This window comes from Sebastes fasciatus, chromosome 9, assembly GCF_043250625.1.
Source record: "Sebastes fasciatus isolate fSebFas1 chromosome 9, fSebFas1.pri, whole genome shotgun sequence".
In the NCBI taxonomy this organism is placed as follows: Eukaryota; Metazoa; Chordata; class Actinopteri; order Perciformes; family Sebastidae; genus Sebastes; species Sebastes fasciatus.
In genome coordinates, this window is record NC_133803.1 from 15,931,166 (window position 1) to 15,956,699 (window position 25,534).

General features: G+C 40.4%; 1 protein-coding gene across 1 annotated transcript; it reads left to right on the forward strand.

Moving 5' to 3' along the window:
* Window positions 1-327: 327 nt before the first annotated feature.
* pibf1 (progesterone immunomodulatory binding factor 1) lies at window positions 328-23,665 on the forward strand. The gene is made up of 18 exons (XM_074646261.1): window positions 328-856; window positions 1,899-1,999; window positions 2,614-2,812; window positions 2,937-3,056; window positions 4,966-5,099; window positions 5,376-5,484; window positions 5,602-5,721; window positions 5,825-5,886; window positions 6,047-6,172; window positions 6,649-6,747; window positions 13,349-13,514; window positions 15,370-15,520; window positions 15,909-15,999; window positions 17,161-17,263; window positions 19,411-19,541; window positions 21,491-21,575; window positions 23,018-23,197; window positions 23,494-23,665. Exons 1-18 carry the CDS (start codon window positions 581-583, stop codon window positions 23,545-23,547), a joined length of 2,307 nt encoding a protein of 768 aa, XP_074502362.1. The 5' UTR covers window positions 328-580; the 3' UTR covers window positions 23,548-23,665.
* Window positions 23,666-25,534: the final 1,869 nt, after the last annotated feature.

The following is a 25,534-nucleotide window of genomic DNA, read 5'->3' on the forward strand; positions in this document are numbered from 1 at the left end:
GTCTTCTGGCCACAATCAGGGGGTTGGAGCAGGAAGAGTTGACACTGTTTTGCAAGACGGGCTTCACTAGATATAACTTGCGTTTTTTTGGTGCTTCTGTGTAGTTTGTGTTGGGAGTCTGAGTCTGAACAGCGTAGCCTCACGCGCATGGGAAACCAACCCGGTAGATCTATACTTGTAAAAAGTTACAAACAGTCCCTTTAATTAAAGAAAAAAGAAAGAAAAAAAAACGTCTCCCGGACAGGAGCCGGCTCTTATCGTTCACTTAAAAGAGCCGACTCTTAGAACCGGCTCTTTGAACCGGCTCGTTCGCGACCAACACATCGTAGTGGAGCTGTTGGCGGTTAGCAGGCGGCTTGAAGCGGGACCCTTAAACATAAAAACACTCCGTCAGCTCCGGGGTGTCACTTTGACACAGTTTTGGGGTGTAGCGGTATATTATACTTTACTTTATGAGTACATTTCTAGTCTGTTTGAAGCGATATATGCTAACTAGACTGGTGTTCAGTGCGGGTTTGTTCTGGTTGCTACAGTAACTGGCTAGTTAACGTTATCTAGCTTTGACCACAACAACACAAACATGCCTCCCAAGAAGCAACAGCTGAGGCCGACAGCAGCCAACGTGTCCAGCTCCCTGGACCTGGAGTCGGAGGACATCAGCCTGGAGACCACCGTGCCCACCACCGAGGACATCTCCTCGTCCGACGAGCAGCAGCAGCAGCGGGACGGATCCCAGAAGGTGACCCGCCAGCTGATCGAGAGGAAGCAGCTGCTGCACAACGTCCAGCTGCTGAAGATAGAGATGTCTCAGAAGACACTCATCATAGACAACATGAAGGCTGACCACATGGCCAAGGTAGAGAGGAGGAGGAGGAGAGGTGGACAGTGATTTCATTTCATTATGTAGAATACAAAAAAATAAAAAATATATGTGTATGTATGTATACAGTATATTGCATGTTATATTGCATGTGCATATTGTCTATTATAAATTGTATATTATAAATAATAATTTGCGCATATAAGAAAAGATAACAAAAGTCAATATGATTAAGTTAAATATGTAAGTAATGAATTGGTATTTTGATTAAGTTATATTATAACATCTATTATATATTATATTATATTATTAGGTATTTTCATGACGATAATTATATCAGTAATTCATTTTTATTTCTGTATGACACAGATTAAAGGTAATAATTATAGTTAGAATAATTATAAATAATAATAATTATAGTTAGAAAAATTTAATTAGACTATATGTATGGCTCAATAAGGAAGCTGGTTAATAATTAATAATTTACTTATGGAGAAGGGGGTGGGATTAAATAAGTTTATATTTCTTCTCACTCCTTTTCAAATATGTAAATTAAGGCATCAAGTGTTTGACAATTTGTTTTTCTTATGCTTTTCATTGTATGTAAATACTACTTGTTTCTGACTGTCCACTTGTTGGTTTGATCGTTCTTTTTCTTTATTTTTTATTAATCTTATTGACTATTTGTTATCTTTTCTTATATGCGCAAATTATTATTTATAATATACAATTTATAATATACAATATGCACATGCAATACAACATGCAATATATACATACACATACACATATATATACACATACATTCAATGCACATTGCACTGCATGCACACACTGCATACCAAATATACATATATATAGACATCTATACATGTATACAATACACAGCATCCGCTTATGTGGATATGTGGGTGTAACTTATCCCCAGCTTGTGCCTCATATATCATATTATTCTCACATTATGAGAGGCACGAGTTACTTGTAGCTACATATGCCCACCTGACAAAGACAGATTTCCAACATTTTATTTGTTGGAATAACCCCGTGATTGTTTCCATGCATGTGTTTTATATGTCAGACTGAGGAGCTGGAGGAGAGGCTGAATGATGCTCTACATCAGAAGCAAGTTTTGGCCCTGAGACTGGACAGCCAGCTGAAACTGACTCAAGAGGACAACAGGTGAGAAAAAAGTGGAGGTGGCGATGGACAGTGAAATATGCTTTAGGAAAACTGCCAGGCCACTGTAGTTGTTGATTTTTGTTGTTTTGAACTATGTATATTTATCAAGAAAAGAAATAACTCTTGAAAAGGATGATGAAAGTGCAGAAAAACTGACAAATTTATACACAGTTTGAGCAATTCATACTTGCCGATTGTTTCTCATTTAACATATTTTTTGTTTTCAAGAATTTTCTACAGCTACAGTCGTGTTTTGACAGTCATCTGGTCTAGCCACAATTAGAAAACACATCTTACTGGACAAACGGAAAAACCAAACACTGGCTCTAGATAAGGCGATTCTTGCTTTCACATCGGCCACCATAGTTCTCCTACACGCCTGGCTCAAGGGAGAAGCTTCAGTTGGATGCAATCTGCAACCTCACCACTAGATGCCGCCAGATCCCACACACTGCATATTTTAAGATGATCTAGAAAATATGAAAACTTGAATAGTGATATGTATTTGAAGCATGAAAAAGGTTTTAACCAAGATAACTCTACATGTGTTAAATTATCTATTCCGTCATCTAGCTGGTAAGCTCGAATGTGCTAAAAAAGATTGTCATCACCAGGAAGCAGCAGGCTCTGCGTAAGCAAGAGATGGAGGCCATCCTGCTCAGGCAGCAGCAGCTGGAGGAGACCAACCGGCAGCTGTGTGAGAAGGCTGGAGAGCTGCGGAGGTCTTTCAGGGACCTAGACATCTCCCAGAACAGGTACCAGGAGCTCCGCGACCTCCCTGACGACAGAATCTCTATACAGGAATACATAGCTGTGAGTATAGGGGAGCTCGCCCTGATCTCTACAGCACCTTGTTGAACCAGAAACACAAGATATGATACAGTAACATGTATGACGAAGCTGAAATGGCGACCCTTTCTCTGCGCTGTATGTTTAGATGCGTTTCTACGAGGTGGTGACTCCTCTGCGGGTTCAGCTGGCTGAGCTCAGCGTGAAGAGAGGCAGTTTGACTGAAGACCTGGATACACACAGAACCCAGATGAGGGCTTTAATGGAGGTACGGCACACATACACAAGCTTGTACCAAAGATGCTCTATAACAAAGATGACTCATTACAAACTCCGCCAATGGTTTGAAATGGTATACACTTCCTGTCTCCTCAGTGGACGTGATCATAGCATGTTCAGCATCCCCACACCTCGTTTGGAGTTGTGAACATCGTGTGGATGGATGAGAGCAGATTGGGTTCTATTTGCATAATTAATTTATGTTTTCTTTTGCGAACATTAGATATTAACACATTTAACAGTGATATTTATCATTATGAAAATTAGCTGACATGTTCTGCACACAACAAACAGCGATATCCATCTGAGAATCACTAATAATGATTAATGTTGAATATGAATAATTAATAATGATGTGGGATTATTTCTTATTTCATGGGCTATTTTCTGATTTATACATTATTATTACATACTTATATATGAAAAAACATGCAAAACTAAACACAAAGCATTCGAATACTGATTTAGAGGTCGATTACCATGGCAACAGTCGAAGCTCCATTGCATTCGGGTCAGCCTTAGTCCAGTCAGTGGTTCCCAAAACTTTTCTGCAGGGCCCCCCTTTTGTAGATAAAAACTTTTATCATGCCCCCCCACAGGCCAGTGCAGAACCATGCATCAATAATATTTAGCCTCGCCGTGCCCCCCCTTTTATAACTCTGGGCCCCCCTTAGGGGTCACACCCCTCCAGTTTGGGAACCACCGCCCTAGTCCAATACTTATTTTGGTGACTATGGGGCGAAAGATTCGGTCATAATCTGTGTTCACTTTTTTCCATTAGAGTTAATAGACTCAGGACCTGTCGCTAGTCTCTTAAAGGGGCGGGGCAGTGGGGAAAACCCACGTGACACAGATACAGGAAACTGACTCCCAGTGCACCATCTCCTTTCTGTACTGTCTCTGCTTCTACTACACCTCTGTGTTGCATTCTCTCATCTTTCTGTACGAGTTTACATGTTTTGACACATTTTATCTCACTCACTCGTGCATTGTATTCTTTATGTTCCATCACCATTTTTTATTTCTATTTCATCTCTGTTGAAATCATAGACTGTGTGTACAGTGTACAGTTCCAATAAACATAACTTGAACAACATATCATCAACAATGCCCTGCTTATTGCAGCCTTTTCATGTGTTTCATAAGTCCAGAATACCAATCATCAGCTGCATTTTTTTGCTTTTTTTTAAACGCTCAAGAACAAACAAACTTTAAACAACCACTCTCTCCTCCAGGTGTTGAGTCACATATTTAGAAAGCATAGTCATGAAGAATGCAGAAAAAGGTTTAAGAGGTGCGGTTACCTTTAACCTAAATGTGAACAGGCGCGAGACACGTAAGCCACCTGAAACGTTAATGCTAGACGTGTCAGTTACTCAACCTCGAAATGGTAATTTTCACAACCTGCAGTGTTTAGAATGAGAGCGGTGTGATTTACAAAAAAATGCCATCCAGTCAATCAAGTCAACAGTGGCCCTGTAGACATACAGTTAATGACACGTTGATGAGATAATGAAGTAGCACAGAAGGCAGGGTAAGAATCAGTGACAATCATGAGACCCTTTGAGAGTGAATGAGCGTCGTTTGAATGCCACAGAGTATCTAGACGATGCTACTGAACAGGTGCTTGATGTTACAGTTTCCCACTTAAATACATCCAGCAGGTAAATTACCCATCAGCTCAAGAGCGCTCGAGAAAAAGGATGTGATGTTCACTGCATGAATTTGCTATTATAGAATCGTCAGGGACTGTATGACACTGTTAAGACAGCATGCAGTGAGATGCTTGTGGACATTTTCTTGACAGGGATTCTTACTGAATTCCTGCTTATTGCACAGAGTAGCTAATAATATGAAAACGCCATGTAATGAAATGTTCTGTGTTTGTGTTTCCACAGAGCTACGAGGAGGAGCGGCGGTTACGTACTGAGTTGGAGTTGAGGAGCCAGAGACTGACCCTGGAGCTGGCCGATACCAAACAGCAGATACAAGAAGGAGACTACCGCCGAGACAACTACCCTGCCGTCAAACGGTGTGTGTGTGGGGGATAAGTTTGGGATTAAGTCAGCCGTCTACCTTTGACTCCATTTGAAGGCTACAGTGCAGTTTCGGAGACCTTATGAAGGAGAATCGGAGCAGAAGTTTTTGAATGTTGCGTGCATCATTACTTTAGTATTATTTAGTGTTTTAGGTATCATGAAAACAAAACTCCAGAACACTTTTAGTCTAGTCTAGTTTCCCACCTATATTTAAATTGTGGATATGCATGTTGCAAGTTCAAATGTATGTTTTACACTGTGGTTTATAGTGAGCGGGACAACTTCGAGGCAGAACTGAAGGAGTTAAAGAGAAGATTTGAGACACTAGACTCGACTCACACCGCAGTGACCAGAGAAAGGAACACACTCGGCAAAGAGGTGCTTCACACACATACACACACTCACCGTATATTTAAAGTCTCTTTGGTTGTACTGTATTCTGTTAGTTAGTTTATATTTATAGTTAATAGTCATTTTTCTCTTCTTGGCCTCCAGGGGGCAACATTGCAGCAGTCAGTGACTCTCCTGCAGAAGGACAAGGAGTACCTCCACAGGCAGAACATGGAGCTGAGTGTCCGCTCTGCACATGGAGAAGACCGCCTGGAGAGACTGCAGGTCCATTCAGTTGATCAGCTAGGAGGCTCATCTAATACAACAAGCATTCAATGATAGGAAGGAGTCTTCTAACGTGCTCTCATTTCTTGATTCTGTGGTCCAGGTGCAACTAGAAGACACTAAGAAGGCGAGGGAGGATGCCTACGAAAAATATGTAGCATCCAGGTTAGGCTCTGCTGTTTTACACATTCAGTCACTGACAGCCAATGTTCTAGTGTTTTTTAATGTGGGAGACCTAAGCTGTGCCAAAACACTGATATTGAATGTTTTATCTGCCAGCGACATTATGATTCAGTCTGTTTAAAGTTTCATCTTTCCTCTACAGAGACCTTTACAAGTCAGAGTACGAGACCAAGTTGAGAGAGGAGCTGGAGAACATCAGGCTGAAAACCAGTCAGGAGATAGACAATCTGCAGAGAACGTCCAGGGAGATGTATGAGAGGGAGAACAGGTATCTGTCTTTTTTTATATAGAAACAGAATGTATGTATGTTGGTAAAAACTATGAACAAATATCAAGTGCTATTCAGACTAGATTATTATTTAGCTGACCAGTTTTCAGACAAGACTTCAACACTGGTGTTGTGTATCTAAAAACAGAAGTCATTTCATGATGTTCATTCTTAATGATCATGTGCAGGTGTAGCCTGTAATGTTATTGCAGAAAGCTGTGTCTTCATTTGTTTTTATATATTGGGGCAATGTTTTAGGGAAGAGATGAATTGTGCACACACCAAAATTAATAAAGACAATATGTTTTTTTTTTTCAACCACTCATCTAACATAAGCAGCAATTGAAATAATAAACACATATGCAAATATTTCAGAAGAGGAAGAACATCATAATAAAAGAATAAAGGCTTTTTTATAATGCACGTCATACCAGAACACGCTGATGCCTTTGTACTATTTGCGTGTATTTGATCAGGAACTTGCGTGAGGCCAGAGACAATGCGGTGCTGGAGAAGGACAGAGCAGTGGCTGCTGACAGAGACACCCAGTCCAGATATGACCAACTGCTGGAACAGTGAGTTTTACCATCCATCACACACACAGGTGCCCATACAGTTTATATCATACTATGTTTACATATATGTTGAACATCGACAGGCGGGTACAATTTAGTTTTCTGCTTTTTCTTTTGACAACAACTCAGACAGTAAAGTTTGAAGTGTCAGTCAAAGGATTAGTTCACCTGATTTACAACAAAAAACACATTTTCTTCCTCACTTCTAGTGTTATCTAGCCATGCAGGTGAATTGTATTTGTTTATCATAAAGGAAATGCCTCCTTTATTTAGGGACAAAGTCAGAAAACAAAAACAAACCAGACCCCTCAAAACCTGGACAAATAAATCCAAACATAAAGTATATACCACTAGAAGGAAGGGACAAAGTAGTTTTTTTTTGTGACTCGGGTGAACTAACCCTTTAATATGGTTTAAAGTGGGAGCCAGTAAACAATATATAAGCTGCGTTCCGATCCACAGTGTACATAAACAGTAGTCCCTACCCCCTGCTCCCTGTTCCGGGAATGCCAGTTAAGGGAACTTCCCTCTACAAAATTCCTGCATTCAGAACACCCTGCAACGTCACCAACGCAGACATCACTTCCTCTGTGCGTTGGTAACGTAAACACCTCGGACTCCTGTTGCTGCTACTGTGGAAATTTTACACTATTGAAATAAAATATTGAATATCTCCTACCGGGACCCTGAATTAATAGTTGGATATCAATAACATTACCGTTAAACTCAGCAATACTCAGCGAACAGCGATGTCTCCAGAGCACAACGCCGACCGCAGCTAACATTAGCGGCAAGCATAGCCCTATGCTTGCGCTCCATCGAGGCGCAATGACTGATGGGTAATCATGCTTGTCAACCTGCAGTGAGGTGAAGAGCCGTTCTTCAGTTCTTCCCTACACAGTTCACAGTTCTCTTTGAACTGAACATTTTCACTTCCTACGGTTTGGAATCTTACTTTACATGGCTGAATACCTTGTGCCACATCCACTTCGCAGGGAACTATTAGGGCGATTGGAACGCACCCCTAGTATAGTAAAAGCTGCTTTATGACTAACATAGTTTCATTTTTTAAATCAAATCTTTTGTCTTATTCTTCTTCTTCTCAGTATTCACCATTTCTCAAATCTGCAGCAGCTACCTGCAGACCAAGTTGCACTCAATACTTTTAGATATGCATAAGTAATTAATACAAGATGTAGTATTTTAGCAAACATCGCCATTTGACAGTTAAACACTAAAAACTAAAGTTGTAGTCCAATAAAAACCTCATACAACAGCGGCTTTTACTTCCTGAATGCATTCAGGCTGTAATAAGGAGAGGAACTTCACCTGAGGGTAACTGTTAAACTGTCAAGACAACCTGGACTACTGTATTTGGTGCAATTTTCTGTTGTCAAGCATCGGTGAATTCCAAATATGACGGCACGTAGTTGAACCACATCATTCCGCATCTCTGTAGTGTTAGCTTGTTGTGTGCGGGGGGGGGAGCCAAACTAGCAGGCATCATTGTAGGGATCGACTGATTATCGGCCTGGCCGATATTCGTCATTTTGCCGATTATTGGTATCGTTATTTTTTTTAACCGATAAAATAAATGAATTTATAGATGCGCTACTTTGGCTCTGATCAGCCTCCTCTCTGTGTCGGCCTGCTGTCAGTGCTCTCCACTGTGCAGTCTGGCTCCATGTCCCGCCAACAGCACTATCTGATTGGTTGTACATTATTAGCAATAACCAATCAACACTGAAAGCTGCCGCTCCACAGACGTGCAGAGATAACACACAGACACAGACTCAGCTCCGTTGAGCGAGCGGGAGCTGAGTCCTCTCTGTAAGACGGAAGATATTGAAGTTGCAATAAACATCCCAATCCTCTATGCTGAAGTTGCAAAAACACACACAATCTTATGATCTATTTATATGATGACAAGCGTGCCTAGTTTCCCAGTTACACCGCTGGAAATGTCAGAATAATGCAGTTGTTGCAGTGATATTCAGTTAACGAGATAATGGTGCTTATTTATGTAGCGTTAGTTATATCTCTGAGTAATGTTAGTGACGGTGCAACTGAAACTTATTTTAGCTGCTAATTAGCGAACGTAAAATGTAAAATGTTGTTGCTGTGTCTTAGTTCTAAATGTATTTATTATTATACCATAACTTATATTCAGCTTGAGATCCTCTATACCTCCCTGACAGCTGTGAGCTTGTTGTTGCTCTGATGCTGATGTGTGAGCCAGTGGCAGTCTGTCATTAGCACATGTTGTGGGAGCGGCAGGGCTTTGGAGGCTGTGGTTCACCGTCTCTGAGTAAAGATCACATGAACGCTTTGCTGTAACTTGGGGGGCGGGGTGGTCAGGAGGTCACAAGGAATTCAGAGTTTGCTGAAGGACAGTTTGATACTAGCAACTGGTGTCACTGGCCCGGTCACATTTTAAAGGACTCCTCCTCCTCTACCTTCGGGTAAAAGGCATGCGCAGTATTATGACAAAAACATCTCACTTTCACAATATCACTTATCCCGAAGCAACCCACATCATAAATGCTCCACTGGTTGCATAAACAAGCACAAGCGCTTTTACTTGTCACTTTAAGGGCCTGAGCCATCTGGTCGCACTGCTGTATTTATTACGGTTACTGTATTGTAATTATGGCAATGTGTTAGTAGAGTATAATACTTTCAGTGCAGATTTAATGCAAAGTGAGAGTAGGGCTGCAACTAACAATTATTTTTAGGGATGCACCGATACGACTTTTTCAGTCCCGATAGCAATACCTTGGCTCTGGGTGTCGACCGATGCCGAGTATCGATCCGATACCAGCGTTTGATCAGCTGTTTGCCTCACTGTGTGAGAGTCACTGGGATCATTCTTTTATGTGTAAGGCAACATCAGGCCTGACTTAAAACAACTAACTTTGTAAAACAAAATGTAACAAATAAATACAGAGATATAAATTTACTTTATTTTTATTTATTATTAAAATAATAAATACACCAACAACTTGGTAAAACATCTTCAAAATTAACAGGATTCATTTAAATAAATAAAAAAAATTAAACATTAAACCTTTTTAATGCAGCAACAAATTGGTCAAAACTTAAACAGAAATTCAAATTCTAGTATATACGTAATGTATATAGTATATAAACATACAACTGAATTGAATAGATCGGCCCGATTGTCACCGATACCCGATCCAGCTATTTTAGTCAGTATCGTCCCGATATCCGATCCGGTATCGGTATCGTTGCATCCCTAAGTATTTTCATTGTCGATTAATCTGTCCATTATTTTCTTAATTAATCGATTAGTTGTTTGGTCTATAAAATGGTAGAAATTGTCAATCAGTTTTTCCCAAAGCCCAAGATGACGTCCTCAAATGTCTTGCTTTGTTCACAACTCTATTATATTCAGTTAAAATATTCAGTTTACTGTCATGGAGGAGTAATGAAACCAGAACATATTCACATTTAAGAAGCTGGAATCAGAGAATTTTTTCCCCCTTAAAAAACTACTCAAACTGATTAATCGATTATCAAAATAGTTGGCAATTAATTTAATAGTTCAAAACTAATCGATTAAATTGTTGCAGTTCTAAGTGAGAGAAAGGATACCGTGTAATTCTGAAGACTATTTTGATGCTGAGGAAATCCCCTTAAACTGTGGCCAAGGATTTTGATTAGCTTCTTCAGACTTGCTTCAGTTTTTTTTCTTGTTCTTCACAAAGCTGTTGCATTGACAAAGCCCTTTTGTTTTAGTTTTTTTCAGATTTTGCATATTTTAATTTAATGCTACTTTGTAGTAATTTCTAAGCATTCCCAAACATCCTCTCAATAATTTGTATCCAAGTTGCTCGTCACTATCTCTGCCCCAGGCAACAATGCCCATCTCAGTATAGCCTCCAAAGGTGCCTCTGGGTCATGGCCTTGTAGGAAGTTTCAAATCTTGCGTGGAAATTGCAACAGCTATATTGTGAGCCCTGCTGCGCGCACGCACACACACGCACACACACGCACACACACGCACACACATACTTTAAGCTGGCAATTTTTTTTTCTTTTTGGAGGAGTTATTTCAGTCAGCCTCCTGATTGCAACGTGTCCTGTTTTTGTGCTGCATACAAACGTATCTGTCTGTGAACAAATGATGTGTATTTGCACCAGATTTTTCTAATCAGACACACATTTTGGAAATATCGAAAGGAATTATGTCGAAAAAATGTGTTTCATGTCTTAATGTACACTCATGTTTCGGTACTTAGTGAAGCATTTTTGATTTTGTTTTAGAATATTGTATCTTTAACAGACAGACAGAGACGCTCACACATACACACACACACACACACACACACACACACACAGCAGCAGCAGCAACAGTAGTGTTCCTGTCCTGGGTTACTACTACATACCAGTCATTTCTCCAGATCCAAACCACCAGCTGTTGATCTTTCCATACACACACACACACACACACTTCACTCTCCCTTGCTCTCTCTCTCTCTCTCTCTCTCTCTCTCTGCTGCGATCACATTCCCTCTCTGTGTCCCATCGCAAGCCAGCAACGACAGATGCGAGCCACAAGCCCTTAACCCCTAACCCCACGCATGCCCCTATTTTTGGGGCAAAGAATGAGGCGGAGAGGCTTGAAATGGCGTCAGATGATTGTAGCATAGAGGAGCAGCTTGAATCTCAGCGCTCTTGTTTCAGAATGCTGGCTAACAGGCCAGTTACGGTGATTGACTTGTTCAAAACAAAAGACAAAGTACTGAGTATGGTTTTCCATTTTCACCTCTCCAACAGACCTGAACTTTGCTGTGACGAAATTGCCTCACGGGGGCCCCAGAGTCATGTGCTCTGTAGCTGTCAATGTTGGCATTAAAATAAATTATAATTTGAAAGGACAGAGAGAGACTGTGGCTCGCTATACACTCCTCTGATAAAGTACGTTTTTATTAGGAACGTTTTTCGTCTTCGCATCTAGATCGCAGCCGCCCATTGATACAAGAAGCCATGAAATGTCGACCATGTGTACATGTCTGTCACTGTGAGCACAGAGCTCAGGCCTGCGCTCTATGGATGATGAAATCCTATCAGGTCAGCTGTAATCGGGAGTTATTAATATTATCCAACCAACCTCCATGGTTTAATAGAGTCTGTGTGTGTTGGGGCTTGAAAGCTCCCTGAGGAAGAGCACTAGGCTCAATGACCGTCGCCTGTCTTTGGTTTACTTTAAGGGCTGCAGCTTTCGGTTGATCTGTTGATTGAGTATTGTTATTAATCAGTTAATTGTTTAGTCTGTAAAACATCTGAAAATAATGAAAAACGCCCTTCATAATTTCCCAGAGCATAAAGGGATGTGTTTGAGTTAGAGATGTTCCGAAGGCTTTTTTTTGTCCTTCCTGATACTGAGTCCGATACTTGCGTGATAAAAAAAAATCATTTTATCATTATTATTATTATTATTTAACAGCTTGTTGGATTTTCCACTGTGAAATATTGCCAAATGGCTGACGTTTTCCTTGCTCTGACTACCGTTACCGTTACACTCTCCACTAGCACCGCACCTGCAATCAGTTCTTCTTCGCTGCTCTAAAAACAGTAGTTGCCAGTGGCGGACATGATACATCCAGGCGACAGCACAGTGAAGGCTACTGTTTTGGTGCAGCGAAGAAGAATTGATTTTCGGTTAAACAAGGTGATTTTGTTCTGGGTTAATAAATTATGGTATCGGATCGGGGCATAGACTGGCGTACTCGCCTATACCCGATACCGAATTATGGGCAGTATCGGATGCATTTCCGATACCGGTATCGGTATTTGGGAAGGTGGAATCAACAAACGTATGGCTGTCTGATAAATGACTTAAAAGATCAATCTTTTATCAAAATTATCAACAATCTCTGTTCATCTTGTGTTCTGTTTGCAATGTAACGTTGATTGACATAAGAACGTTTGAAGGTGCTTTTAACTGTCTCTGTGTTGTGTGCGTACTTTCCCATCCACACTCAGTTATGCAACAAGACGTTGACTTAATCCAGAATTATGTCATCTGAAAACCGAGAATACATTCCATCTCTTTTCTAATTACTAACACTTAAGTTGAAACACGTTTCTCCAGCTGCCAACAATATGATGAAAGATCAAACAAGACCAAACATTGCTGCAGGTGTCATTGAGAAATACATGCAACCAAATAATTGAAGACCTGCCTTCCCGCTTGGTGACTAATAGTAATACTGTAGTTGCCAAGCTGTCAGGCACCACAGAACACTTTGAACATAAAAACTCACCGTAAAAAATGTTCTTTGCTCAAGGCACGCTAAATAGGGTCTTCCTTGCCAAATCCAAAACTAACATGTCATCATGCTTATATCATCAAATGTGATTGTATCTATATGAGAGAATACACTGCAACACATGTTTGAAACCACCAGTCGTGCCTGAGCTCAACCAGGAGCCAGGAGCTGAGGTTACTTTCTGCATCTGTCTGCACCAAAACACATTATCCCACTTTATTAACACACCAACTCACATTCATATTTAGGCAGCGAAGTGTGTGTCTAACAGTCTACGTTCCACCTGTGTGTCTCCATCCATGCAGGTTCCGTCAGCTCCAGCTGGGTACTGACGGCCGGGTATCCGAACTGTCCAGCCAGGCCAAGCTGCACTCCTTCGAAGCTGAGCGCGCTCAGATGGTCAAGGAGGAGACGGAGAAGGCGCTGGCCCAGTGCCAGGTGGAGTGTGAGAAACAGCAAAAGAAACTGGAGGTACTCTAAACATAAAGACAAAAAGGACAAGATGTTTTACTTGTTATAGGGGTATATCCGTTTACTAGTCTATCGTAGTGCACTCTTAATTACTGCGTGCCCCTCCCTCTCGTGATTTGATTTCAGCCAATTAAAACTAGGGTTGGTAATGTTGACATACTTGCAAGAGTATGCTAGATTTTTTAAATTATCCAACGTACATATTTTTTCATAGGGGCGGGACTTCTCTATTGTTAGTACTTTTTTTGTGAGAGCATTTTATTTATTGATTGCTGTCGGGATGTAATGACAATTTCAACTAATATAACAACATTTTTTACGAAGAATACTACCAACCCTACCTTTAACTTTACTCATTGGTTTGAAGTTTAGATAGATATTAAATAATGAAATGTGTGCATATGCCATTAACAGATTCAGAAACCCCCTTTGTTCATTCAAATTCAATATTTTCAACAGCAAATAATAATCAATATAACTGTGCTCAGATTTGCAGATTGTCACCTTGAGTGTTTCTTTAATGAAAGTCTCAAGGTTCTTCATTACTCCTCAGTAACATTGTGAAAGCTAAGGTAGTACTAACGTTGCTTACATGCTGCAAACATCATATGAATACAACCAAAAATGATGCGTTAATCATTGTTCTGTCCACTTAGGGAGTCCATCCGTAGTACTTAAAGATTAATGTTCCACTCTCTGGAATATGTCTATCTCTCTTTGTATGTCGGTCCGGTGGCTCCATTCTTATCTCTGTCCACTGTAGCACACCCATTTATACAAGAAGTTAATTGAGTGCAGATTGTTCCTGATGTCTGGATGCACTTAGCTGAGGTCCACCTCTTCACCTGTATTTAACCATGTCCTGCTCGCCAGAGGGACATGCATGGTGAAACGATGTATTGCACTTGATCATGGAGGGAAAAGGAAAGGATGAAGATCTTTTCTCTTTTTACACAGTGAATGAAGAGCTAGTTTAGGTTTGGAGTTTGTTGTTTAGCTTTGCTTTTGTTTCAGTTCTTTATAACAGTGAGGTTTAAAGCTATTTTTGTAATAAAAGGCCTTTTTTATTTAGATTTCTTTTCTCCTTTTGTCCTTTCACTTCCGCCTTGTTGTGAATGTTTTTGTCTATGCTTGTAATGAAAATGAGGAATGGTAAATGTAAACATTTTTTAGTAAATGTACACTTCTATACTTTTCATATTGACTATGACAGCGACTCTGAAAGTCTAACAGGAGTTTCAGTGTGAATAACATAAAATACATTTCAATCTTTCAAACTGATTGAATGAAAATTGAGAAAGTTATTTAATTTAATTTCAGCTGATAATTAGTGCTTCAATATTGTTTCAACAATGTTTTTCTTTTTGTTTAAAAAACTTAAAAAAAACTGTGTAACACAATTTGAAGGTTGAAAATTTCCCTTTTGTGTATTATATAGTTTTTTGTGCATGTAAAATGACTGCAATGTTACAAAGCCCAAAGTCCATGCCAAAGGGAGTTACTCTCCCCCACAGAAACACTGCTCGAAACTGCCTGAAACGCCTTGATGGAAGTCCTGTCTTTTCTTCCGTAACATGGTGATGTCACCAAGTAATACATTTGCATAATACCTGCCTAGCGGCTAGTTAAAATACAAAATACAAATATGAACCTGAAAATGAGCATCAACGGTCTTTTATTATGAGCATTATTATGAGCATAAAAGGTCCTATATTACCATTTAACATTATTTTGACATCATTTTGTAAAATTAAAAAAAAATTAAAAATTCAACTGGTCACCACAGTTAACAATGCTGAAATAACCGTCATTTGCTCTCTATCTTTTCTCTCTCTCCTGTCCTCCTGTCCCTCAGCTCCTGACCCAGGAGTTTTACAGGCTGCAGACATCATCAGAGAAGCGGTCGGCGGAGCTGCATGCTCAGAATGCCGAGCAGGCATCTCGGCTGGAGACGTACGAAAAGCTTGAGCAAGAGTTGGACGAAGTCACCATGCAGGCTGCCGAGAGTAAGAACCGTACTCATTAGGTTACACACATTACTGTGAGGTCAGAAAGGCGAAAGCAGGAACAAACACACACTGCTTCCTTCAAATTTCTTGGTCTGGCATCAGAGAACGTGTGTAATAATGTTAACAGATAACATCGTATTGGATTAAGATGAAGGGAACAATAATGGAAAAATAAGTAATTGCTATTGTGGAGCTGTAATTGATGTCTTTGTGACAGGGGAACAGAAATTAAGGAGAATAGAAAGATGTTGTGTAACATGACATAATTTTACTACAGGCTTGTCTGGTATTATTACAAAATCCTAACACAGTAGCAGGACAGATGAAAAACAGCCACACGTTGGAGATGTATATAGACCGTATGTGTGTTTCTGTCTGTTGACAGTTGAGAATGAAGAGGAGGCAGAGAGAGTTCTGTTCTCATACGGCTACGGAGCCAACGTTCCCACAACGGCCAAAAGAAGACTAAAACAGAGGTACAGCACATGACACGCTTCACATTTCAAGGAGAGGACACATTGGCCCTGTTCAGACCTGATATTAACATGCGTCTTGAGTGATCCGATCACAAGTGGACAGCTCTAAGTACAGGTCTGAACGCACTCAAGACGCATTGAGGACTCATTGAGATTCCGATCGCTCAGACCACATTCAGAGGTGGTCTGAATGTACCGTATACGATAGTGTATGGCCACATTCTTTTAGCAGTGTGTACGCGAATGTTTCCTGGGCCACGTTAAGGACCGCCTACTCAACTGACATCCGGCTTGGATCCGCGGGGTCTCACTGCGCTCCTCATGTGAATAGACAGGCAGACGCGAGTGCTTGTCTCTCGGACTCGCAGCATGGAAACGGCTTCTCTGCACAATTATTGTATCCTGTCGGTACAACAGGAAGTACAGGAAGTGCATTATTATCATACTGTCGCATGCTTCATCACCCAAGACGCATGTTAATGCCAGGTTATATCAGGCAGATATTGGATTTGTGCCAATACTTATTTGGTCGTGGTCACCAGCCGCAAACCGCAGTATACCTAGCTGGTATTGTTTTTACCTTGAGTCTGTGTCTTCGTGTATGTGTCATCATGGCAAAATGTTGTCATGGAGACAGCTACTGTATCGGGAACTACCACAGAGGAGGTTTTGAGTACTTTGCCAGGTGTTTATATTGCTGTCTGTCTGTGGACAGATATAGTCACCGCAATAGCGTCACAACAATGCAAGATGCAGTCACGAAACCTCATAGGTGTGTAGTTGAGATCAAATTGAAGGTCGTAGATGGGTGTGGTCTGAGCAATCGCACCGGAAGTAGGGGCTAGGAATTGGGGAAGCCCTCGGCCCAATTTGACGTCACAGCTGGTTTCAATCGCAACGTGGTCTCTAGTTTTTGCATGTTGTTTTTTCTTTTGTTTGTTTCTTTTCTAAAGGTGACACCGAATACGCTTGCATTTTACTCCACACTCCACACTTGATTTGAAGCATTCATGTTTAGCCAAAAACTCAAATTGATCCCAACTGCTGTGGTTGCATAAACTGTAGGGGTAAACAACGTGGAAGTACACACGAGTGTAAACTTGTTGGTGTTGTCATGTTTTGGAATTTCCAAAACTGTGATCGTGTTTGTGTGTTGTGCAGCGTTCACCTCGCCCGCAGGGTGCTGCAGCTCGAGAGGCAGAACACGTCACTGAGGAGAGAGCTGGAGAGACACAAGTCACAGGCAGGACAGATATCTGAAGAGGTAAACACACACACACACACACACAGCATGCAGGTGTGTGCCTGCCTGGGGACCGTCATTAATGATATAAAATTGAATTTAACATTTAAAAAAAACAAGACTCAAATCACTGCAAGTCAGTACCTGCAACACACACTTGTTTTCCCACTGTCACACTTCTCCTACAGCAACTCAGAGTATGTTTATTCCACAGCTTCTATCAAAGCCATATGATTTATTTCAACTGGTTTTTACCCCTCTCTGATGACATTACACGCTCTCTTAAAAGTGCTAAATTCAATATCCAGAGCATTAATATAGCAGCAAACAACTATTTGCAATGTAAAGATATATAGGAGTAATGTCTACCTGAGCAGAGAATGAAGTCACTCTCTCTGTATATGTTGTAATATGAGCTTCTCCTTGCTTCGTTGACATCGCGCGTGCCTTTTAGTGCATGTTCGTGCATGTGAGCGTGCCCCACTGGCTAGCTTATGTACGCTGCTCTGCACCGCTCTCATACGGCGGTTACAGCTGATGGACGGTGTCGTCATGGAAGCGCAGCATCCACCTTCCGGTTCCTCCTCACGTTCACACTGTTATCTTTCTGTCGGAACTTTCCCCGTTTGTTAGCACTGTTAGCACCGTGTTAAGAAACCATGTTAAGAGCAATTGAGAGGCAATAGAAATGCTCCCAATCCCGTATTTAGCACCTTTAAAGACAGACTACAAAAGAAAAACGAGAATTTAGCAGCTGGTGAGGTCGGTCGCCACATCAAATACACTTCAGGATTCCTTAATGAGAGTGTCCTCTGCCTTTTTTTGAGACTTTAAACAAAGTTTAACAATGGTCCTGCCTCTCTGATTCTCTGAATCTCCGTTTAAAGCCGTGCCAGGAAAATGACAGGTTGTTTGGGAGCAGACAGCAGACACCTCATGTTATAAGAGAAGAGCGAGGAGTTTGTCTTAGTACCTGTCACACTTGTTGGCACAGAGGGAAACAGTGCCAGAGACCGTGACGGCCACGCTCTTTACTCTCCCAACAACCCACCAGGCCAATCATTGAGGCTTTTGTTGTGTTTGGCATATCGTGTGCAATGCTGAGACTTTAATTTTGGGTGTGTGTATTTTGTCTGTGCGTGACTGTGTGTGAAGTGAAGTCACATGTCTACTACTCATGCCCTGACGCTGAAAATCATCCAATAAGGTTGAGAGCTTTTGCTTTGCTTGAGAGAACGACAGCTCTGGCTACCAGTGCGCTTGCTTCTTTTTCTTACTCCTTATTATAATCTCAATGAGAGGAGAGATTGTGCAAACTAGAATAGAGAGGCCGGGCAGGTTTGAGACTAAATAAGCCAGCCATTCAACTGTCAGGTGTGACTGACTGGCAATCGTCTGGAATGCCTCATTATTCATCAGGCGTGAAAGAAAAGGGTGAAAAATTATACTTTTTATTCACCAGGAAGGGTGTTAACCACTTAACCACCCACACAGACGCCCTGACTAAGTAACTATTGTCCTTACCCTCCCACCCAGTACTACTCACTCACTACAGGCTGACTGTAAAAGTGGTTTAATGTGTAACACCCTAATTGTTTGGCAGATGTTTAGCATGATACTGACTGAGTAATATTGTATTACACACAGTACATTTTGACTCTTATATAAGGGATCATCAAAAAAACAACTATAAAGGCGCTTTTCTGACAGTGATCGCAAGAAAGAGGTTGTTAAGATTATGAACGTACACTGACTACTTTTAATAGAAAGGATACAACTTGGATACGCCTTCATAAAAACTCACATTTATGGGCACTCAAGCAACCCCTGATGACATCAGAGATAAGGACATTTTGGCCGTGGTTGTTGCTTCAAGAGTCATTCATACATATCAGACAGAATTTATAACATTAACCACATGTAAAGTCATTTTTAAAGTGGAATTATTGCTATCATAACTAAGTCATGTTCAGTGTAATGAACATCATGATGACAGACGTTCAGTTCTCCACGGATCGTTGACTCGCACAGCACGTTAAAAAAATGTAGACCTGAGTCTCAGGTGTATTATTAAGTGAATGGGGACCTTAGTCGACCCTGACATTGTGTACGCAAACTCATTTCTCTTATAATTGGTCAATTATGCACATATTTGTGTTGTTCCACAGTTGATGGCAGCCAACCAGCTGTTACAGCAGACGCAGCAGCCCTATAGCTACCTGATCGAGACCGTGAGACAAAAGGAAACACAGATCGCCGCGCTGAAGGAGCGCCTCGCCTCGCTTGAGGACGATGTCAGGTACATGTACAGAACACTCCTTCACACAAGAGGAACACGCCACGCTATACGAGAAGGAACTGAACCGAAAAAGAAAATTAATACGCATGATTTTTCTTTTTTTTAATTGAAAGTGATTAGGTTTCATGTTGTGCCAAACTCTTTGTTCATTTTATTAGTCACATTTTGTATCTTGTAATTTACTCATCGTGGCAGCAGGCCATACCTCTCCACCCTTGGGTGTCTCTGCTTTCTCCCTTTCTCCCTTTGTATTCTTCTGTGCCTCTCACACCATCATCATTATGTCCTTATGCAACGCTGCATGTGTGCATACGTTTCTCTATGCCAAATAAGTGAGCGTTTCACATCAGCTTCCTGGCACTGACCTAAATCTCCCCTGTCCCCCCCTCTGTATTTTAACATGAGAAATATGCGAACTGACAGACTGCAGGTTTTCTCTTGCTGCTCACTACCACCGAGCTCTCACCTGAGGCAAGCAGCAGAGCGAAAAAAAAATCCTTTAAAATCCCAATAAGCTTCTCAAATCTCCCCATCTGACAGAGATATTGAAGTCTTCCTGTGGCTATGCACTGCTATCAGTTTAACAGCAGAGACACATATTCTCACTTGATGACATACAGCCTCTCTGTCTTCTTAAGTATTGATTTTATTCACACTTTGTTTGGTGATATTCAAAACTGACAACAACAGTGTTTCAGCAGAGGCAGATCTCAGTCTATAAGACCCACAAGTTTAAAGGTTTAGTCCAGACTTCTCCGTGAACAGCGGCGAAGCTACCAAGCCACTGTTTCAAGAGCTGCAAGATGATTTGCTTTAAAGCACCACCATCACAAGCTCCTGCCTGTGTGTTTCACAGCCCCAGGGAAAGAACACTTGGACAGTACTGTAGAGAGTTTTTCCCACAATATAGAAGCCTAACAACCTTGTAAAAAATATTATGTAGTTTGTTTTAGAAATTCATGACTCGTGTTTAATTTATGGCTTGGCTGTTGAGGGTTTTATTCCACTGATTTATACTCACAGCACTAGTAAACCAAACTGCTGCCATTTAGACATGTTTGGTTTATAGTCCAGCATTTTTTGCATACTTAAAGGTGCTAAATTCAATATTGGGAGCATTTCTGTTGCCTTTACATAATAAATAGTTGTTTGCTGCTATATTAATACTCAACATCCAAATAATAATGTATACCACAGCCACACCTGATCCTGTGTTGACCCTAACCTGACCCCTACCTAAAGCAAAATAATAAAAAATCTAATTAACAATGGACATCTACTATATACAGTTCATTATTAACACCCCCCCCCCCCCCTCCCCATTTACTGACGTCATCACTTTAAAAGAAATGACAAATTTGCATAAAGTGATTCAGTGTATTAAATTACTTTTTTTAATAAATCAACTTTCTTTAATGAATAGAATAACGTCAGTGCCTCCCTCTGTGTGCAGCGGGCAGGAGAGCAAACCGTATTTTGAACACAGTGAAAATGTTGTTTTTGAAAGGCTAATATAATACTAATAATATTAGTGGAGCCTGATCTTTATCTGCAACTGTGCAGAACTAATGGGTTTAAACAGCATGTAGTCTACTAAGTAGCAAAAAAGACTTTTGTATAAATTATCAAGTAAGTGTGTTATTATGATTTTAATTATACATGTGCAAATGTAATTTTGACAACCTCAGAGCAGACAAATCCTGGCACACCCCCTGTGAACTTTGGTACCACCCGAAGGGGGGCCCGGACCCCAGGTTGGGAAACACTGCCTTAAAGAATCTCATATACCATCAATCAGTGATTCACAGACTAACTTGTTCAAAAGGTTTCCCATGACGCTTTAATTAATTAGAATGTTGAGTTCATAGCTTGCAGGAAGTACAGTAGTGTTTTCCTCTGTAACTCGAGATGTGCTCTCTGTCTCTGCCTGTTTTTGGGTGTAACCCCAGTTCTCTGAGGAAAGAACGGACTGCATTGCAACAGGTGAAAAACAGCATGGCTGCCGATCTGGAGAGACTCCTCAACCATCGAGAGGTACCTCATGATGAAGATATTCGCCGTTTTCTTTTTTTTGTTAGCTACGATCATATGTAGTTGTGACAACCACATTCAATGTCTTCCATTCTATTCCAGTACATTGGGCTGTTTCAGATTGTTGAGGAACAGGAAAGTCAAAAAGAGCAAAACCTCCCTTTGAAAATAGAGATTTATTAGTGAAACCAACATGTTGCAGCACATGGCTGCTGTCTGCGTCTGACAAGGTCAGAGTACTGCGGTTGATGATGTAACTGCTAAACCGTGGAAACATACAAATTCTCTTTTCCACTTTTCAAACTGAAGCAAAATATGAAAATCGTTGGACATTTTCAAAAAGGGGTACCTGTGAGGGTTTCTGGACAATATTTGTCATTGTTTTGTGTTCTTAATTCATTTCCAATAGTAAATATATACATACATTTGCATAAAGCAAGCATATATGCCCACTCCCATGTTGATAAAAGTATTAAATACTTGACAAATCTCCCTTTTAAGGTACATTTTGAACCGATAAAAAATGTGCGATTCATTTGTGACTAATGGTGATTAACTATGGACAACCATGTAATTAATCGCGATTAAATATTTTAATCGACTGACAACCCTATTAAAAATATTTAAATATAACTTAAGACAAGGAGGAGCAACAAATTCTCACATTTGGGAACGTGGAACCATTAGATGTTTGGTATTTTTGCTTGAAAAATGCAATTAATCAATTATCAAAATAGATGCTGATTAACTAATCAACTAATTGATAAAAACAACTAATCGCAGCGGCTCTAAAATACACAGGCTTTTAATATCCAGACAAGTTATTGCACTGTGTTGCAACGCTTCCTTCAAGATTGCGTGTGCTCGTATGCGCGTGCACGTGGGAGTGTGTGTCCCCCCCAAGCCAGCCGTTTGCTGTTTGAAGTATGTGCCCTGTCACAGACAGCTGTTCCTCAGCCTGGCTGTTTGGGATGCCACTGGTGTGTGCGTGTGTTTTTGTGTACGTGTGTGCGCTCGTGCGTGTGTGTGACATGCCAGGGCTCATGTCCTCAGGGGTGATAAATAGAACCGTGAAATGGCCCAGAGTCCTCCCCTCTGCCCTGCTGCCACCCCTGCAGACCCCTTGAGCTTGTTGAGCTTATTGCAAGTCGTCCCATAGTTGGAGTTCAGCAGACAAAACATGTCACCGGAAAGCAGCAATAAAAATTCCTGAAAACATACATTTTAAAGCAAATGTTTCACAAAATGTTGAAAAAGTATTATCTTAAGATATATACTATTTCAAACATACAAAATATTTGTAATACAGAATTTACGTCAAAATGTACCTGGTGATTTCTGGCATTTTCGACACTACACTCGCAGTTATGACTCATAAAGATTCCTGTTTATTGTTTCACCCTTGTATTCACATCCCTATTTTCATGAACCATGTGATTCTCCAGGAGTTGGCGGTGATGAAGCAGGTCATGATCAGCATGCGGTCCGTACAGGGAGAAGCTCCAAACCTGTTGGAAACAGATAAAACTGCTGTCAGGACCTCTGTTGCTGGAAAACACCAGTCCAAACGTATCACCAGGACCACAGAAGAAGAGTCACCAAACAAACCCAAACCCACTGTGTTTGTAAGTGTCTGACTTGGCAACACCCTTATATGAGTCACACCAACTTAACCTGCCTGGACAGAAGTTCAGAGAAAGGAGCGCTAGGAGAAGACATGAAATGATAAATTGCATTTTTTCATTTAGTTTCATTTGAGCTTTTCACTGCAGTCGGCTGAGCAAAGATAAGCTGTAGTGTAAATCTATGAATCATGAGAATGTCAAATATGTGAGAATATCTTAAGAATCCAAACTCCTGCTTGTATGCACTTCATACTTTTCTAAACATCATTTTTCTTCTCTGTTTCTTTCATTTGCAGACTAATAAAGAAGTTCCTGATTGGCACCACAAACTGAAGCAGAAACCCAAATGAACACCCATTTATTTTACTACTGGTAAATTAATTGTCACTCAGGGCTTTAATAATATTATGATTTTATCAATGTTTTTCAAATTTCAACAACTTTTGAAATACAAAAACAGAAACCGTTGCTGGTGTCTGAGTGTTTTGTTGTTCTCATCCTTGGTTACATATTGTTCAGAGAGGATAAATTCCCCGCGGACTGGTCCAAAACCAGAGGTATTACCTTCCACGGGGTACACATTCCTAGCTAACTGACTGCCCAAAAATTCCTCTTTCTTGGCAGTGGTCTATTTTATTAGGTCTGTCTATCATTATTTCCTCATCTTTTCCAGGTTCGCAGATACTGGTGGCTACAGGCAAACAGCATTGCAGGAACCTTAGCCTCTGATTTGCACGAGCTGAGGCTCCTTTGGGTTTAAATATAGACATAGTAGGCATACCTTTTATCATTTCAGACCATGTTCTTATCGGTGTCATATTAAACTCCACCAGAGGACTGCTTTAAAGCTGTTTTGCCTACAATACTTCACAGTACACCACTTTCTTTTCTTGTTATCGGACATGGACAGAACATGCAATATATTAGAATTTGTTTTAAAAACAATGTGTATCACTTGTATGACAAATCAGCTTTTTCGTACAAACTGAAATGTGTGTCTGAGTTGCCATAGAAGGTGTTATCCATAATAAACTGTGATTTTAAACACCATCCAGTTCACACAACAAAGATGTCCTGTTAAAAAATGATTTAAAACCTCTCATTATCGCATATTAAAGAGGACCTTAAATGCTTATTTTCAGGTGCATACTTGTATTTTGGGTTTCTACTAGAACATGTTTACATGCTTTAATGTTCAAAAAACGGTTTATTTTTCTTAAACCGGCTGTGCTGCAGCACTTCTTTTAAAATGAATGAGTTTGACAACCTGTATTACATAGTGGAGGTGTGAGGTTTGAAAGAAGCAGGCATTTAAAAAGGCTTTGGGGTGTGTTATGAGAGACTTACTTGCTGAGTCCATTCTTGTTTTAATGCGTCTCTTTTACAACTCTCAGCTTTATGAAAGCGATATAAATTGCCGGAATATGCCCTTAAGGGTTTACAGTAGACAAGGAGGTATTTAGATATATGTAGTGACATTATGGCAAAAACAAAATAGAATATTAAGAATTTGATCATAGTTCCTGTAAAATTGATCTCTATATAAATTATTCCATTTATTAGTGCTATTAACATGATAATAACGCGTGATCGCAAATTTGTTTAAATGCCACTAATTTCTTTAACGCATTAACACAACCGATCTTTCGGAGGTTGTAGCTGGCTCTTTAAAGCTAGAAGATACCGGCTTCATACACAATTATAACTAGAAAACCTAAGGAAGCCATTGGTACCAACCATGTCATACTAGCTTGTTGATAAGGAGGCTAAAAAATGCTCCAAAGTTACTCTAAATTTTGGCGAGGAAAAACTGTCATAGCCATTTTCAAAGGGGCCCCTTGATACGACGGAGTATTAGGGCCACACTGAGGGAAAAAAAACGAGAATTCGAGAATAAAGTCATGAATTTACGAGAAAAAAAGTCGTAAAATTACGAGAATAAAGTCGTAATTTTACGAGAGAAAAAAACGTAATATAACGCCGTACCTTAACCTCAAGATATGTGAATGAAAATGGGTTCTATGGGTACTCACGAGTCTCCCTTTACAGGCATGCCCACTTTATGATAATCACAAGCAATTTGGGGCAAGTCATAGTCAAGTCAGCACACTGACACACTGACAGCTGTTGTTGCCATGTTATGATTTGAGCATATTTTTTATGCTAAATGCAGTACCTGTGAGGGTTTCTGGACAATGTTTGTCATTGTTTTGTATGTTAATTGATTTTCAAGTAATATATATTTACATACATTTGCATAAAAGCAAGCATATGCCCACTCCCAAGTTGAAAAGAGTAATAAATACTTGACAAATCTCCCTTTAAGGTACATTTTGA

Excerpts from the sequence above, each read along its gene's own strand:
- pibf1 (XM_074646261.1), top strand. The coding sequence starts at position 581 with ATGCCTCCCAAGAAGCAACAGCTGAGGCCGACAGCAGCCAACGTGTCC. Across the intron at positions 6,748-13,348 it reads TATGACCAACTGCTGGAACA|GTTCCGTCAGCTCCAGCTGG; the intron begins GTGAGTTTTACC and ends CCATCCATGCAG. Across the intron at positions 17,264-19,410 it reads CAGGACAGATATCTGAAGAG|TTGATGGCAGCCAACCAGCT; the intron begins GTAAACACACAC and ends GTTGTTCCACAG.